Source organism: Salmo salar, chromosome 13 (genome assembly GCF_965601325.2).
Source record: "Salmo salar chromosome 13, fSalSal1, whole genome shotgun sequence".
Classification (NCBI taxonomy): domain Eukaryota; kingdom Metazoa; phylum Chordata; class Actinopteri; order Salmoniformes; family Salmonidae; genus Salmo; species Salmo salar.
In genome coordinates, this window is record NC_138303.1 from 95,463,727 (window position 1) to 95,478,916 (window position 15,190).

General features: G+C 42.5%; 1 protein-coding gene across 4 annotated transcripts in view; it reads right to left on the reverse strand.

Annotated features, from left to right (window-relative positions):
* Window positions 1–15,190, reverse strand: part of LOC106568173 (nipped-B-like protein B) — a 74,873-nt gene that overhangs the window by 16,843 nt on the left and 42,840 nt on the right. For all 4 annotated transcript variants that reach the window (XM_014138270.3, XM_014138269.3, XM_014138271.3 and 1 more), the window contains exons 14-26: window positions 13,301–13,372; window positions 13,123–13,212; window positions 12,813–12,913; window positions 12,645–12,731; window positions 12,300–12,531; window positions 11,804–11,955; window positions 11,631–11,711; window positions 9,564–9,664; window positions 3,684–3,813; window positions 3,507–3,589; window positions 3,231–3,363; window positions 2,931–3,074; window positions 2,735–2,821 (exon numbers count right to left, since the gene is read on the reverse strand). In XM_014138270.3, coding sequence (XP_013993745.1) covers window positions 2,735–2,821; window positions 2,931–3,074; window positions 3,231–3,363; window positions 3,507–3,589; window positions 3,684–3,813; window positions 9,564–9,664; window positions 11,631–11,711; window positions 11,804–11,955; window positions 12,300–12,531; window positions 12,645–12,731; window positions 12,813–12,913; window positions 13,123–13,212; window positions 13,301–13,372 — 1,493 coding nt within the window. The remainder of the gene's footprint in view (window positions 1–2,734; window positions 2,822–2,930; window positions 3,075–3,230; window positions 3,364–3,506; window positions 3,590–3,683; window positions 3,814–9,563; window positions 9,665–11,630; window positions 11,712–11,803; window positions 11,956–12,299; window positions 12,532–12,644; window positions 12,732–12,812; window positions 12,914–13,122; window positions 13,213–13,300; window positions 13,373–15,190) is intronic.

The window sequence follows — 15,190 nt, forward strand, 5'->3', positions numbered from 1 at the left end:
GAACGAACTTAAATATTTATTTTTTGCACTTTCGTGACGAGAAGTCTCGCGCACTACGGTACATTTTGAGTAGCCTTCGGAACGCGCTAACAAGAAGAATCTATTGGGACATAAATTATTAACTTTTTCGAACAAAACTATATTTGTTGTGGACCTGGAAGTGCCTTCTGATGAAGATAATCAAAGGTAAGGGAATATTTACAATAGTATTCAAGAGTAGATTTGATATTCGATTGTTCCAAGATGGCGCTGACCTGTATCGCTAGCCTATTTTTCTGAGTATAGCATCCCCTTTTATTGCAAAGTGTGATTTCCCAGTAAAGTTATTTTTGAATCAGGCAATGCGGGTGCTTTCACGAGATGTTAATCTATAATTCTTTGAATGACAATATTACATTTAAAAAATGTTTTCGAATAGTAATTTAGTAAATTGTAGTGCTGATTCACCGGATGCATTTGAGGGAAAATAGTTTCTCAACGTCACGCGCCGATGTAAAATGCTGTTTTTATATATAAATATGAACTTTATCGAACAAAAGAATGCATGTATTGTGTAACATGATGTCCTAGGAGTGTCATCTGATGAAGATTGTCAAAGGTTAGTGCTGCATTTAGCTGTTTTTTGGTTATTTGTGATGCATGTGGTTGGTCGGAAAATGGCTATGTGGCTACTTTGACGATATACTCCTCAAACATAATCTAATGTTTTGCTTTTGCTGTAAAGCCTTTTTGAAATCGGACAACGTGGTTTCGATTCAGGATCTATAAAACGATATAAAATAGTCCTATATTTGAGAATACATTTTTTTTTTTTTTTTTGCTATGGTTCGGTTATGAATATGGCGATATGATTTTTCGCTGGATGTTGATCCCGCATGCCGAACGAGCGCTTCAAGAGTTAACCTCTATGGGCTAGGTGGGACGCTAGCGTGCCACCCGTGGTGCACTCCATCAACAGCAGGTGCATTTCAAGAGCGGCAAATTTGAATCCAAATAATTGTCAAAATTCAAATTTTTCAAACATACAACTATTTTACACCCTTTGAAAGATAAACATCTCCTTAATCTAACCACGTTTTACGATTTCAAAAAGGTTTTACGGCGAAAGCATAAATTTAGAGTATGTTAGGACAGTACATTTACAAGAGTTGTGTGTAATGTTTTGTCAATTCAAAGACAGGGTCACCAAAACCATAAAACCAGCTAAAATGATGCACTAACCTTTTACAATCTCCATCAGATGACACTCCTAGGACATTATGTTAGACAATGCATGCATTTTTAGTTCTATCAAGTTCATATTTATATCCAAAAACAGCGTTTTACTATGGCATTGATGTTGAGGAAATCGTTTCCCTCCAATAACCGGCAGTCAAGTCAGCGTCACAAATTAAATAATTAAAATTAGAAAACATTGGTAAAATATTATATTGTCATTTAAAGAATTATAGATTTACATCTCTTGAACGCAATCAACTTGCCAGATTTAAAAATAACCTTACTGGGAAATCACACTTTGCAATAATCTGAGCACTGCGCCCAGAAAAATACGCGTTGCGATACAGACTAGACGTCATGTTGGGGAGATCTAAAATCGAAAATACTATGTAAATAATCCATTACCTTTGATTCTCTTCATCAGATGTCACTTCCAGGTATCACAGGTCCATAACGAATGTAGTTTTGTTCAAAAAAGCTCATCATTTATGTCCAAAAATCTCCGTCTTGTTAGCACATGATCTAAGCCAGCCGGACTTCTCGTCATGAACGAGGGGAAAAAATATATTTACGTTCGTTCAAACATGTCAAACGTTGTATAGCATAAATCATTAGGGCCTTTTTTAACCAGAACATGAATAATATTCAAGGTGGACGAATGCATACTCTTTTATAACGTATTGGAACGAGGGTACCCAACATGAACTCGCGCGCCAGGTGTCTAATGGGCCATCATCGTTCCATGGCTCTTGTTCGGTCAGATCTCCCTCCAGAAGACTCAAAACACTTTGTAAAGGCTGGTGACATCTAGTGGAAGCAATAGGAAGTGCCAAAATATTCCTCAGCCCCTGTGTTTTTCAATGGGATAGGTTTAAAGGTAATACAACACATCAGGTATCCACTTCCTGTCAGAAAATGTCTCAGGGTTTTGCCTGCCAAATGAGTTCTGTTATACTCACAGACACCATTCAAACAGTTTTAGAAAATTTAGGGTGTTTTCTATCCATATGTAATAAGTATATGCATATTCTAGTTACTGGGTAGGAGTGGTAACCAGATTAAATCGGGTATGTTTTTTTATCCAGCCGTGTCAATACTGCCCCCTAGCCCTAACAGGTTAAGCAAACCAGACGGCACAATTTTCTTGTTTTTTTTTAATTTACGGATAGCCAGGGGCATGATCCAACACTCGGACATAATTTACAAACAAAGCATGTGTGTTTAGTGAGTCCGCCAGATCAGAGGCAGTAGGGATGACCAGGGATCTCTTGATAAGTGTGTGAATGGACCCTTTTTCGGTACTTTGGGGTGTCAGAGTAGATGTATGGAGTAAAAAGTACATTATTTCCTTTAAGAATGGAGTGAAGTAAAAGTAGTCAAAAATATAAATAGTAAATTACAGATACCCCAAAAAACGACTTAAGTAGTGCTTTCAAGTATTTTTCCTTGGCTAAATACTTTACACCACTGAATATAGTGTAGCTATAATTACAGTATTTTCAGAAAATACACTCACAACTAGAGATGGATCCGTCTCTGCGTTCTCATCCATGTAGTCCAACAGGGCCTTCTGCAGCTGCTGTGTCTCATCATTGCCTTGAGTCTAGGTTGTTAACAAAACAGCAACAACATTGTGTTAGCATTTTTCTGTGTATATCTTGAATGACAGTTGACTTTGAGGATTGTTATGGTCAGACTGAACGCCTAGCTACCTCTCTGAGGATGCGGTCGATGGAGCGCTGGTCCATCTTGCTGGTGACGCCGTCTTTGCGCAGGCGGGCAGCGACGGTGCCCAGGTAGTCTAGCGATGCCACCCTCAGAGCCATCTCTGTCTGCTTATTGCTAAACTGATGCACCTGGAACAGAGGATAGGGAGAAGAGTGTCATTCAGGCTGCTTTTTCTTTCCACAACAGCAAATAACCCCACTCACCAGAGGAGTCCCATGTGCTTTTATCAATAGCTCTACTGCTGACCAATAACTGATTGGTTTAGCTATGACGGATGGACTCACCAGCAGACGACCCAGCAGACTGAGGAGAAGCTCAGCAGCTGGCCACTCTGGTTTGTTCACCGTAGACAGCAGGTCCTGGACAAAGTTTTCAAACAGTGGGCGATAGTCCTCCTCTCCCTGCTTACTGCCACACCTGAAACACAGACAGAGGAACACAGAGGTTTGGTCAAAGAGGTAACAGTATCATAAAGAGACATCTTACACCATTTTCTATTAACAGTTCTAATCTAGTTTGATTGTGAAATAATGAAAGGCTGTTTAGAGAGATCATCTTACTTCTTTAGGAAGACGGACAGGAAGTTCTGAGCTGCTCGCATTGCCGTCTCATAAGAGTTCGTGATCAGGACATCTTGGTCCACCTTGAAAAGAGCAAGCAATTGTGAATAAAAGTATTTGGTCAAGATGTCCATCAGATGATTCCTAGCCCAGTCGGCATGGCCATCCCTAACATACCTTCTTATCATACTCGTCGTGGCTGTCCCTGTTGTTCGGGAGGTGCACCACACATTGGATAAGCTGAAGCACCAGAGCTGTTACCATCTGGATGTACATGGGCTCCCCATCCTTATCACTGCTGTTCAGCCTAGGGACACACATATAGACAAATACACATACAGACAACCTCAATTGCACTCCACACTGCACCCCCACCTAGATAAGAGGAATACCTATGTGAGAATGCTGTTCAGCTAAGCGTTCAACACCATTGTCTCCTCTCAGCTCATCACCAAGCTTAGGATCCTGGGACTGAACACCTCCCTATGCAGCTGGATCCTGGACTTCCTGATAGGCCGACCCCAGGTGGTGAGGGATAGGCTGACCCTCAACATGGGGGCCCCACAGGGGTGTGTGCTTAGTAAAATCAAATGTATTTGTCACATGTGCCGAATACAACAGTGAAATGCTTACTTACAAGCCCTTAACCAACAATGCGGTTTTAAGAGAGTTAAGAAAATATTTACTAAATAAACTAAAGTAAAACATTTAATGACATTTTAAAATGTAACACTATAATATAACAATAATGAGGCTATATACAGGGGGTACCAGTACCGAGTCAATGTGCGGGGATACAGGTTAGTCGAGGTAATTTGTACATGTAGGTAGGGGGTAATATTAAAAAGTGAATAGCAGCAGTGTAAAAACAAAGTGTGTGTGGGGGGGGGGGGGGGGTCAATGCAAATAGTCCCGGTGGCCATTTGATTAATTGTTCAGCAGTCTTATGGTTTGGTGGTAGAAGCTGTTAAGGATCCTTTTGGACCTAGATTTGGCGCTCCGGTACTACTTGCCATGCGGTAGCAGAGAGAACAGTCTATGACTATGGTTGACTGGAGTCTTTGACAATCCTTTGGGCCTTCCTCTGACACCGCCTAGTATATAGGTCCTGGATGGCAGGAATCTTGGCCCCAGTAATGTACTGGGCCATACGCACTACCCTCTGCAGCGACTTACGGTTGGAGGCCGAGCAGTTTCCATACCAGGCGGTGATGCAACCGGTCAGGATGCTCTCAATGGTGCAGCTGTAGAACTTTTTGAGGTATCTGGGGACCCATGTCAAATCTTTTCAGTCTCCTGAGGGGGAAAAGGAGTTGTCGTGCCCTCTTCACGACTTTCTTGGTGTGTTCGGACCATGATAGTTTGTTGGTGATGTGGACACCAAGGAACTTGAAACGCTTGACCCGCTCCACTCAGCACCGATGTGAATGGGGACGTGTTCGGCCCTCCTTTTCCTGTAGTCCACATGGTGGCATAGTGGTGTCTGCATCATATTATGGGTATGTAATCATTAAGGTGTGGGGAGTTTTTCAAGGAAAAAATAAATAGAATGGCGCTAAGAACAGCTTTCCACAAGACACTGGAAGATGAAGTCACCTTTCAGCAGGAAAATAACATAAAACACGGGGCCAAATCTACACAAAGTCGCTTACCAAGAAGACTGTGAATGTTCCAGAGTGGCCGAATTACAGTTTTGAAATCTATATTAACATCTATGCCAAGACCTGAAAAAAAAACAACGATGTTTTTGTCTTTTGAGGTTCTAGTCATGAAATCTATGCAGCCTACTCAATCACTTTTTATAGCTACTGTTTACAGGCCTCCTGAGCCATATACAGCGTTCCTCACTGAGTTCCCTGAATTCCTATCGGACATTGTAGTCACAGCAAATAATATTCTAATTTTTGGTGACTTTAATATTCACATGGAAAAGTCCACAGACCCACTCCAAAAGGCTTTCGGAGCCATCATCAACTCAGTGGGTTTTGTCCAACATGTCTCTGGATCTACTCACTGCCACAGTCATACTCTGGACCTAGTTTTGTCCCGTGAAATAAATGTTGTGGATCTTAATGTTTTTCCTCATAGTCCTGGACTATCGGACTACCATTTTATTACGTTTGCAATCGCAACAAATAATCTGCTCAGACCCCAACCAAGGAGCATCAAATTTCGTGCTATAAATTCTCAGACAACCCAAAGATTCCTTGATGCCCTTCCAGACTCCCTCTGCCTACCCAAGGACATCAGAGGACAAAAATCAGTTAACCACCAAACTGAGGAACTCAATTTAACTTTGCGAAATACCCTAGATGCAGTTCCACCCCTAAAAACAAAAAACATTTGTCATAAAAAACTAGATCCCTGGTATACAGAAAATACACGAGCTCTGAAGCAAGCTTCCAGAAAATTGGAACGGAAATGGTGCCACACCAAACTGGAAGTCTTCCGACTAGCTTGGAAAGACAGTACCGTGCAGTATCGAAGAGCCCTCACTGCTGCTCGATCATCCTATTTTTCCAACTTAATTAAGGAAAATAAGAACAATCCGAAATTTATTTTTGATACTGTCGCAAAGCTAACTAAAAAGCAGCATTCCCCAAGAGAGGATGGCTTTCACTTCAGTAGTAATAAATTCATGAACTTCTTTGAGGAAAAGATCATGATCATTAGAAAGCAAATTACGGACTCCTCTTTAAATCTGCGCATTCCTCCAAAGCTCCGTTGTCCTGAGTCTGCACAACTCTGCCAGGACCTAGGATCAAGGGAGACACTAAAGTGTTTTAGTACTATATCTCTTGACACAATGATGAAAATAATCATGACCTCTAAACCTTCAAGCTGCATACTGGACCCTATTCCAACTAAACTACTGAAAGAGCTGCTTCCTGTGCTTGGCCCTCCTATGTTGAACATAATAAACGGCTCTCTATCCACCGGATGTGTACCAAACTCACTAAAAGTGGCAGTAATAAAGCCTCTCTTGAAAAAGCCAAACCTTGACCCAGAAAATATAAAAAACTATCGGCCTATATCCAATCTTCCATTCCTCTCAATTTTTTTTGAAAAAGCTGTTGCGCAGCAACTCACTGCCTTCCTGAAGACAAACAATGTATACGAAACGCTTCAGTCTGGTTTTAGACCCCATCATAGCACTGAGACTGCACTTGTGAAGGTGGTAAATGACCTTTTAATGACGTCAGACCGAGGCTCTGCATCTGTCCTCGTGCTCCTAGATCTTAGTGCCGCTTTTGATACCATCGATCACCACATTCTTTTGGAGAGATTGGAAACCCAAATTGGTCTACACAGACAAGTTCTGGCCTGGTTTAGACCTTATCTGTCGGAACGATATCAGTTTGTCTCTGTGAATGGTTTGTCCTCTGACAAATCAACTGTAAATTTCAGTGTTCCTCAAGGTTCCGTTTTAGGACCACTATTTTTTTCACTATATATTTTACCTCTTGGGGATGTCATTCGAAAACATAATGTTAAATTTCACTGCTATGTGGATGACACACAGCTGTACATTTCAATGAAACATGGTGAAGCCCCAAAATTGCCCTCGCTAGAAGCCTGTGTTTGAGACATAAGGAAGTGGATGGCTGCAAACTTTCTACTTTTAAACTCGGACAAAACAGAGATGCTTGTTCTAGGTCCCAAGAAACAAAGAGATCTTCTGTTAAATCTGACAATTAATCTTGATGGTTGTACAGTCTTCTCAAATAAAACTGTGAAGGACCTCGGCGTTACTCTGGACCCTGATCTCTCTTTTGAAGAACATATCAAGACTGTTTCAAGGTCATCTTTTTTCCATCTACGTAACATTGCAAAAATCAGAAACTTTTTGTCCACAAATGATGCAGAAAAATTAATCCATGCTTTTGTTACTTCTAGGTTGGACTACTGCAATGCTCTACTTTCCGGCTACCCGAATAAAGCACTAAATAAACTTCCGTTAGTGCTAAATACGGCTGCTAGAATCCTGACTAGAACCAAAAAATGTGATCATATTACTCCAGTGCTAGTCTCCCTACACTGGCTTCCTGTTAAGGCAAGGGCTGATTTCAAGGTTTTACTGCTAACCTACAAAGCATTACATGGGCTTGCTCCTACCTATCTTTCCGATTTGGTCCTGCCGTACATACCTACACGTATGCTACGGTCACAAGACACAGGCCTCCTAATTGTCCCTTGAATTTCTAAGGAAACAGCTGGAGGCAGGGCTTTCTCTCCTATATATCTCTATTTTTATGGAATGGTCTGCCTACCCATGTGAGAGATGCAGACTCGGTCTCAACCTTTAAGTCTTTACTGAAGACTCATCTCTTCAGTGGGTCCTATGATTGAGTGTAGTCTGGCCCAGGAGTGTGAAGGTGAACGGAAAGGCTCTGGAGCAACGAACCGCCCTTGCTGTCTCTGCCTGGCCGGTTCCCCTCTCCACTGGGATTCTCTGCCTCTACCCTATTACAGGGGCTGAGTCACTGGCTTATTGGTGTTCTTCCATGCGGTCCCTAGGAGGGGTGCGTCACTTCAGTGGGTTGAGTCACTGACGTGGTCTTCCTGTCTGGGTTGGCGCCCCCCCCCCCTGGGTTGTGCCGTGGCGGAGATCTTTGTGGGCTATACTCGGCCTTGTCTCAGGATGGTAAGTTGGTGGTTGAAGATATCCCTCTAGTGGTGTGGGGGCTGTGCTTTGGCAAAGTGGGTGGGGTTATATCCTTCCTGTTTGGCCCTGTCCGGGGGTATCATCGGATGGGGTCACAGTGTCTCCTGACCCCTCCTGTCTCAGCCTCCAGTATTTATGCTGCAGTAGTTTATGTGTCGGGGGGCTAGGGTCAGTCTGTTATATCTGGAGTATTTCTCCTGTCTTATCCGGTGTCCTATGTGAATTTAAGTATGCTCTCTAATTCTCTCTTTCTCTCTTTCTTTCTTTCTTTCTCTCTCTCTGAGGACCTGAGCCCTAGGACCATGCCTCAGGACTACCTGACATGATGACTCCTTGCTGTCCTCAGTCCACCTGGCCGTGCTGCTGCTCTAGTTTCAACTGTTCTGCCTGCGGCTATAGAACCCTGACCTGTTCACCGGACGTGCTACCTGTCCCAGACCTGCTGTTTTCAACTCCCTAGAGACAGCAGGAGCGGTAGAGATACTCTCAATGATCGGCTATGAAAAGCCAACTGACATTTACTCTTGAGGTGCTGACTTGTTGCACCCTCGACAACTATTGTGATTATTATTATTTGACCATGCTGGTCATTTATGAACATTTGAACATCTTGGCCATGTTCTGTTATAATCTCCACCCGGCACAGCCAGAAGAGGACTGGCCACCCCTCATAGCCTGGTTCCTCTCTAGGTTTCTTCCTAGGTTTTGGCCTTTCTAGGGAGTTTTTCCTAGCCACCGTGCTTCTACACCTGCATTGCTTGCTGTTTGGGGTTTTAAGCTGGGTTTCTGTACAGCACTTTGAGATATCAGCTGATGTAAGAAGGGCTATATAAATACATTTGATTTGAAAATGGCTGTCTAGCAATGATTAACAACCAATTTGACAGAGCTTGAAGAATTTTAAAAAGAATAATGGGCAAATGTTGCACAATCCAGGTGTGGAAAGCTATTAGAGACCTACCCAGAAAAACTCACAGATGTAATTGCTGCCAAAGGTGCTTCTACAAAGTACTGTCTCAGGGGTGTGAATACTTATGTAAATGAGATATTTCTGTATTTCATTTTCAATAAATTTGCACCAATTTTTTTTATTTCACTTTGTCATTATGGGGTATTGTGTGTAGATGGGTGAGATATAGCGCGTTCTTGTTCTACCTTATGTTATTTTTAGTGCTACATCGATATTGATTACGGCATTGTTCGGTTTAGAGCTAGCAAGAAAGGCATTTCACACTCCTTGGGCAGGTGACATTAAAACCTGAAACTAGATAAACATTCTGAAAAGAACAAGAAAATGGTTTCATAACATTATTAGCATTTCTGAAATTCTCCTTGAGAACTCCTGATTTGTGTGGTCTCTCGTGGCACATGTTCTCTGTCGGTGCAGTTACCTAAAGTTCCTGAGGCTGCGTTTGCTGGTGGGTAGTCTGGCCAGAGAGGTGAAGATCTCTTCCAGGATGAGCTGCCTGTGTTTTTCATAGCGAGAGAACACCTGGGGGGGGGGGTCCAGAGGAAAGGCTCATCATTAGAGTTACCCTGACATTGCAATACATAATACATACAGTCGTGGCCAAAAGTTTTGAGAATGAGACAAATATTAATTTCCACAAAGTTTGCTGCTTCAGTGTCTTTAGATATTTTTGTCAGATGTTACTATGGAATACTGAAGTATAATTACAAGCATTTCATAAGTGTCAAAGGCTTTTATTGACAATTACATGAAGTTGATGCAAAGAGTCAATATTTGCAGTGTTGACCCTTCTTTTTCAAGACCTCTGCAATCCGGCCTGGCATGCTGTCAATTAACTTCTGGGCCACATCCTGACTGATGGCAGCCCATTCTTGCATAATCAATGCTTGGAATTTGTCAGAATTTGTGGGATTTTGTTGCCCGCCTCTTGAGGATTGACCACAAGTTCTCAATGGGATTAAGGTCTGGGGAGTTTCCTGGCCATGGACCCAAAATGTCGATGTTTTGTTCCCCGAGCCACTTAGTTATCACTTTTGCCTCTAGGCAAGGTGCTCCATCATGCTGGAAAAGGCATTGTTCATCACCAAACTATTCCTGGATGGTTGGGAGAAGTTGCTCTCGGAGGATGTGTTGGTACCATTCTTTATTCATGGATGTGTTCTTAGGCAAAATTGTGAATGAGCCCACTCCCTTGGCTGAGAAGCAACCCCACACATGAATGGTCTCAGGATGCTTTACTGTTGGCATGACACAGGACTGATGGTAGCGCTCACCTTGTCTTCTCCGGACAAGCTTTTTTCCGGATGTCCAAAACAATTGGAAAGGGGATTCATCAGAGAAAATGACTTTACCCCAGTCCTCAGCAGCCCAATCCCTGTACCTTTTGCAGAATATTAGACCGTGGTGCTTGCCTACGGAGCTGTGAGGGGAACGGCACCCCCGTACCTTCAGGCTCTGATCAGGCCCTACACCCAAACAAGGGCACTCCGTTCATCCACCTCTGGCCTGCTCGCCTCCCTACCTCTGAGGAAGCACAGTTCCCGCTCAGCCCAGTCAAAACTGTTCGCTGCTCTGGCACCCCAATGGTGGAACAAGCTCCCTCACGACGCCAGGACAGCGGAGTCAATCACCACCTTCCGGAGACACCTGAAACCCCACCTCTTCAAGGAATTCCTGGGATAGGATAAAGTAATCCTTCTAACCCCCCCCTTAAAAGATTTAGATGCACTTTTGTAAAGTGGTTGTTCCACTGGATACTATAAGGTGAATGCACCAATTTGTAAGTCGCTCTGGATAAGAGCGTCTGCTAAATGACTTAAATGTAAATTAGTCTGTCCCTGATGTTTTTCCTGGAGAGAAGTGGCTTCTTTGCTGCCATTCTTGACACCAGGCCATCCTCCAAAAGTCTCCGCCTCACTGTGCGTGCAGATGCTGCCATTCCTGAGCAAGCTCTGTACTGGTGGTGCACCGATCCCGCAGCTGAATCAACTTTAGGAGACGGTCCTGGCGCTTGCTGGACTCTTGGGCGCCCTGAAGCCTTCTTCACGACAATTGAACCGCTCTCCTTGAAGTTCTTGATGATCCGATAAATGGTTAACTTAGGTGCAATCTGGCAGCAATATCCTTGCCCGTGAAGCCCTTATTTAATTGCAAAGAGTGACTTTGCAATTAATTGCAATTCATCTGCTCACTCTTCATAACATTCTGGAGTATATGCAAATTGCCATCATACAAACTGAGGCAGCAGACTTTGTGAAAATTAATATTTGTGTCATTCTCAAAACTTTTGGCAACGACTATACACAAACGGAATATAGTGTATTCTCGAACAAATCCAGAACTCCATGGGAACCCAGGTTTGAGGCACCACATCAAGAGCAACCCTGGCACTGCTATACAAGGGATGTATGTAATGGAAGCACAATAAAAGGAAATATATTCTAGAACAAAGGCAGAACTCCATGGAAACCCTGGTTTGGATTCTTACCGCAGTCACTAGTTTGATGGCACACAGCTGTAGCTCACTGACACTCTCCACAAAGAATGGAGTGATGCCCATGGAGGAGACCTGAGGGAAGGAGAGTGAGAAGAGTTATAAGGTAAGCAAGCAGAGGTCAGAAATCATGACCCCCAGGGATAGCACTAGGAGCGGAGTCTCACCTGCAGGATGGTGGTGTCAGTCAACAGCTGTATCTCCAGGAGCTCAGAGATGTTGCTGACGATGTCACACACCTTGTTGTAGAGCATGATGATCACCCTTTGCTTGTGTGTGGAGCTTTTGGCTCTCTTAGCCCTGGAGCTCAGCAAGCCACCTGGGTGAGAGGGGAGAAGAAAGACAATTAATAAAAGTTGATAAAAAATGAAGAGCAGAGACCCTTTCCTTAGTCAGTCATGGCAGGGATATGCATAACAGTGGCCCAGGTAGTTCCGAGTGGACCACACTGTCTTGTATGTACACACCGTGTACATACTTCACATGAACCTTCTTTCAAATGTTCTGGGTGCTCTGGTCTTGAACAAAGCACCGTCAAACTCAAAGTTTAACAGAGTGTATGAAGACTGTGACTGGACATTTATGTAGCCAGTTCTCACCACATTATGTTAAATGGGTTTGTTCCAATTGATTTTGATAGTAAGGTGGGGTTAGGGTGCTGACCTCCGTGAGGGTCCACTCTGTAGACAGGGTCATACTGAGGGTAGAGGGTGTTTTGCAGGTGAAACTTGGTGTACTGCAGCACCCTCTCAATCACATCCTCGATGTACACCGCCTTGGGCATGCGGGCCGACGTCATGATGTTGAGGGCAGTCAGACAGGCGTCAGCTGACTTTGTCACGCGCTCCATGATGAGGTCACGCCACAGTCGCTCCTCGTCTTCTGCGTCTGCGTCCTATTGGACAGAGAGAGAAGATGTTCAGACATGTGGAACTTCTCAATGGAACATGCTTCTTAGGCCAGAAGACTAAATCTGGGTCTGGGAAACCATATGTGGGGACAACTTACATGGTTCATCAGTGTGGAGAGTTTGGACCCGTCCTGAATGTTTTTCTCCAGGATGTTCAGGACCTTCACCAACTTACCAGATGAAAGCTACGGATGAGACAGATGAGAAAAATATAACAGAATGCCAAAAAGATTGACATCAACCTGCATCGTGTTCCCCTTTGTTACCCTGAAGGTGATGCCCATGGCCTTGATCTTAGCAGATTCGCTGGCCAGTTCACTCAGCTGGTGTTTCCCCAGCAGAAGCTCCTGTGGGATCTCATCGTCATCTGTTGACGAGAGTTGTGGAGTTACAGTTGGCAGTTCTGTCACCGTCATTTATAACTGAGCATTACTATGGCTGATATCAAATTACATTTGAAAAGAAATCAAACAATCACAATGTTATCTTTCCCATTCTTGGTAGAAATGTCATTCAAACCTCTGAAGAAAATTGAAAATAAATAAATATGTAAAGTAGATAATGAATAATGCATACCCATGGCATTGAAGTCAATGTCCTCCAAGCTCTCCAGAATGTTGTCCACACTGGCTGAGAACCTCTTGAACGTGGAGGAGTCCATCAGTTCTGTTGAGTAAACAACACAGAGAAAGTGAAGCGCTTATGAGACCAAAGACATACAACAAAGACATTACTGAATTTAGAGTGAAATTACCTTCTGCTGTCAGCTTGGGCTCGTATGCCTTTCTTTTCTTCTGTTTCTCCTTCTTCTTCATCTTTCTGACAACTGGACAGGATTGATACATGTTAGGACAATGACATTGGACAGCAACACTTATCTAGTGAAATATTACTACTACTCATCCTCAGCATTTTACCCTGTATCTAATGCACAGGTATACCATGCTGGTGTATGCTTTATTTAGTACCTTCAGAAAGTATTCATACCCTTTGAGTTATTCCAAATTTTGCTGTGTTACAGCCTGAACTCAAAACGGATGAAATATAATTTTTTTCTAACCAAATACCTTTTTGCAAATGTAGAGAAAAAATGAAATACAGAAATATCTCATTTACATAGGTATTCACACGCCTGAGTCAATGCATGTTCCACCTTTGGCAGCGATTACAGCTGTGAGTCTTTCTGGGTAAGTGTCTAAGAGCGTTGCACACCTGGATTGTACAAGATTTGCACATTATTCTCTTAAAAATCCTTCCAGCTCTGTCAAGTTGGTTGTTGATAATTGCTAGACAGCCATTTTCAAGTCTTGTCATATATTTTCAAACCGATTTAAGTCAAAACTGTAACTAGGCCACTCAGTAACATTCAATGTTGTCGTGCTAAGCAACCATTGTATATTTGGCCTTGTGTTTTAGGTTATTGTCCTGCTGAAAGGTACATTTGTCTCCCAGTGTCTGTTGGAAAGCTGACTTAACCAGGTTTTCCTCTAGGATTTTGACTGTGCTCTATGTCGTTTCTTTTTATCACAAAAATAAAAACTCCCTAGTCCTTGGTGATGACAAGCATATCCATAACATAATGCAGCCACCACCATGCTTGATAGAGTGATACTCAGTGATGTTGTGTTGATTTGCCACAAACATAACGCTTTGTTTTCAGGACATAAATGTAATTTCTTTGCCACATTTTGCAGCCTTACTTCAAACAGGATGCATGTTTTGGAATATTTTTTTATTCTGTACAGGGACCTTACAGATAATTGTATATATATGTGTGGGGTACAGAGATGAGGTAGCCATTCAAATCATGTTAAACACCATTATATCCCATGCAACTTATTGTGATGTGTTAAGCAACATTTTTACTCCTGAACTTATTTAGGCATTCCATCAATAACAAAGGCGTTGAATACATAATTGACTCAAGACATTTCAGCTTTCTCTTTTTTATTAATTTGTAAAATATTCTTAAAACAGAATTCTACTTTGACATGGGGTATTATGTGTAGGCCAGTGACACACAATCTCAATTCAATCCATTTTAAATTCAGACTAACACAATTACATTTTAATACTTTCTTAAGGCACTGTATGTATGTATTGCTACATTACAGCCTTATTCTAAAATGGATGAAATGAAATGTTTTCCTCATCAATCTACACACAATACCCCATAACGACAAAGCTATTATTTTGATATTTTTGGGGAAAATGTATATATAATCAAAAACAGAAATACATTATTTACATACTTATTCAGACCCTTTGCTATGAAACTCGAAATTGAACTCAGGTGCATCATGTTCTCATTGTTTTTAAAACTTGATTGGAGTCCACCTGCGATAAATTCAATTGATTGGACGTGATTTGAAAAAGGCACACACCTGCCTATATAAGATCCCACAGTTAACAGTGCATGTCAGAGCAAGAACCAATGAATTGTCTGTAGAGCTCCAAGACAGGATTGTGTCAAGGCACAAATCTGGGGAAAGGGACCAAAACATTTCTGCAGCATTGAAGGTCCCCAAGAACACAGTGGCCTCCATCATTCTTAAATGGAAGAAGTTTGGAACCATCAAGACTCTTATTAGAGCTGGCCGCCCGGCCAAACTGAGCAATCGGGGGAGAAGGGCCTTGGTCAGGG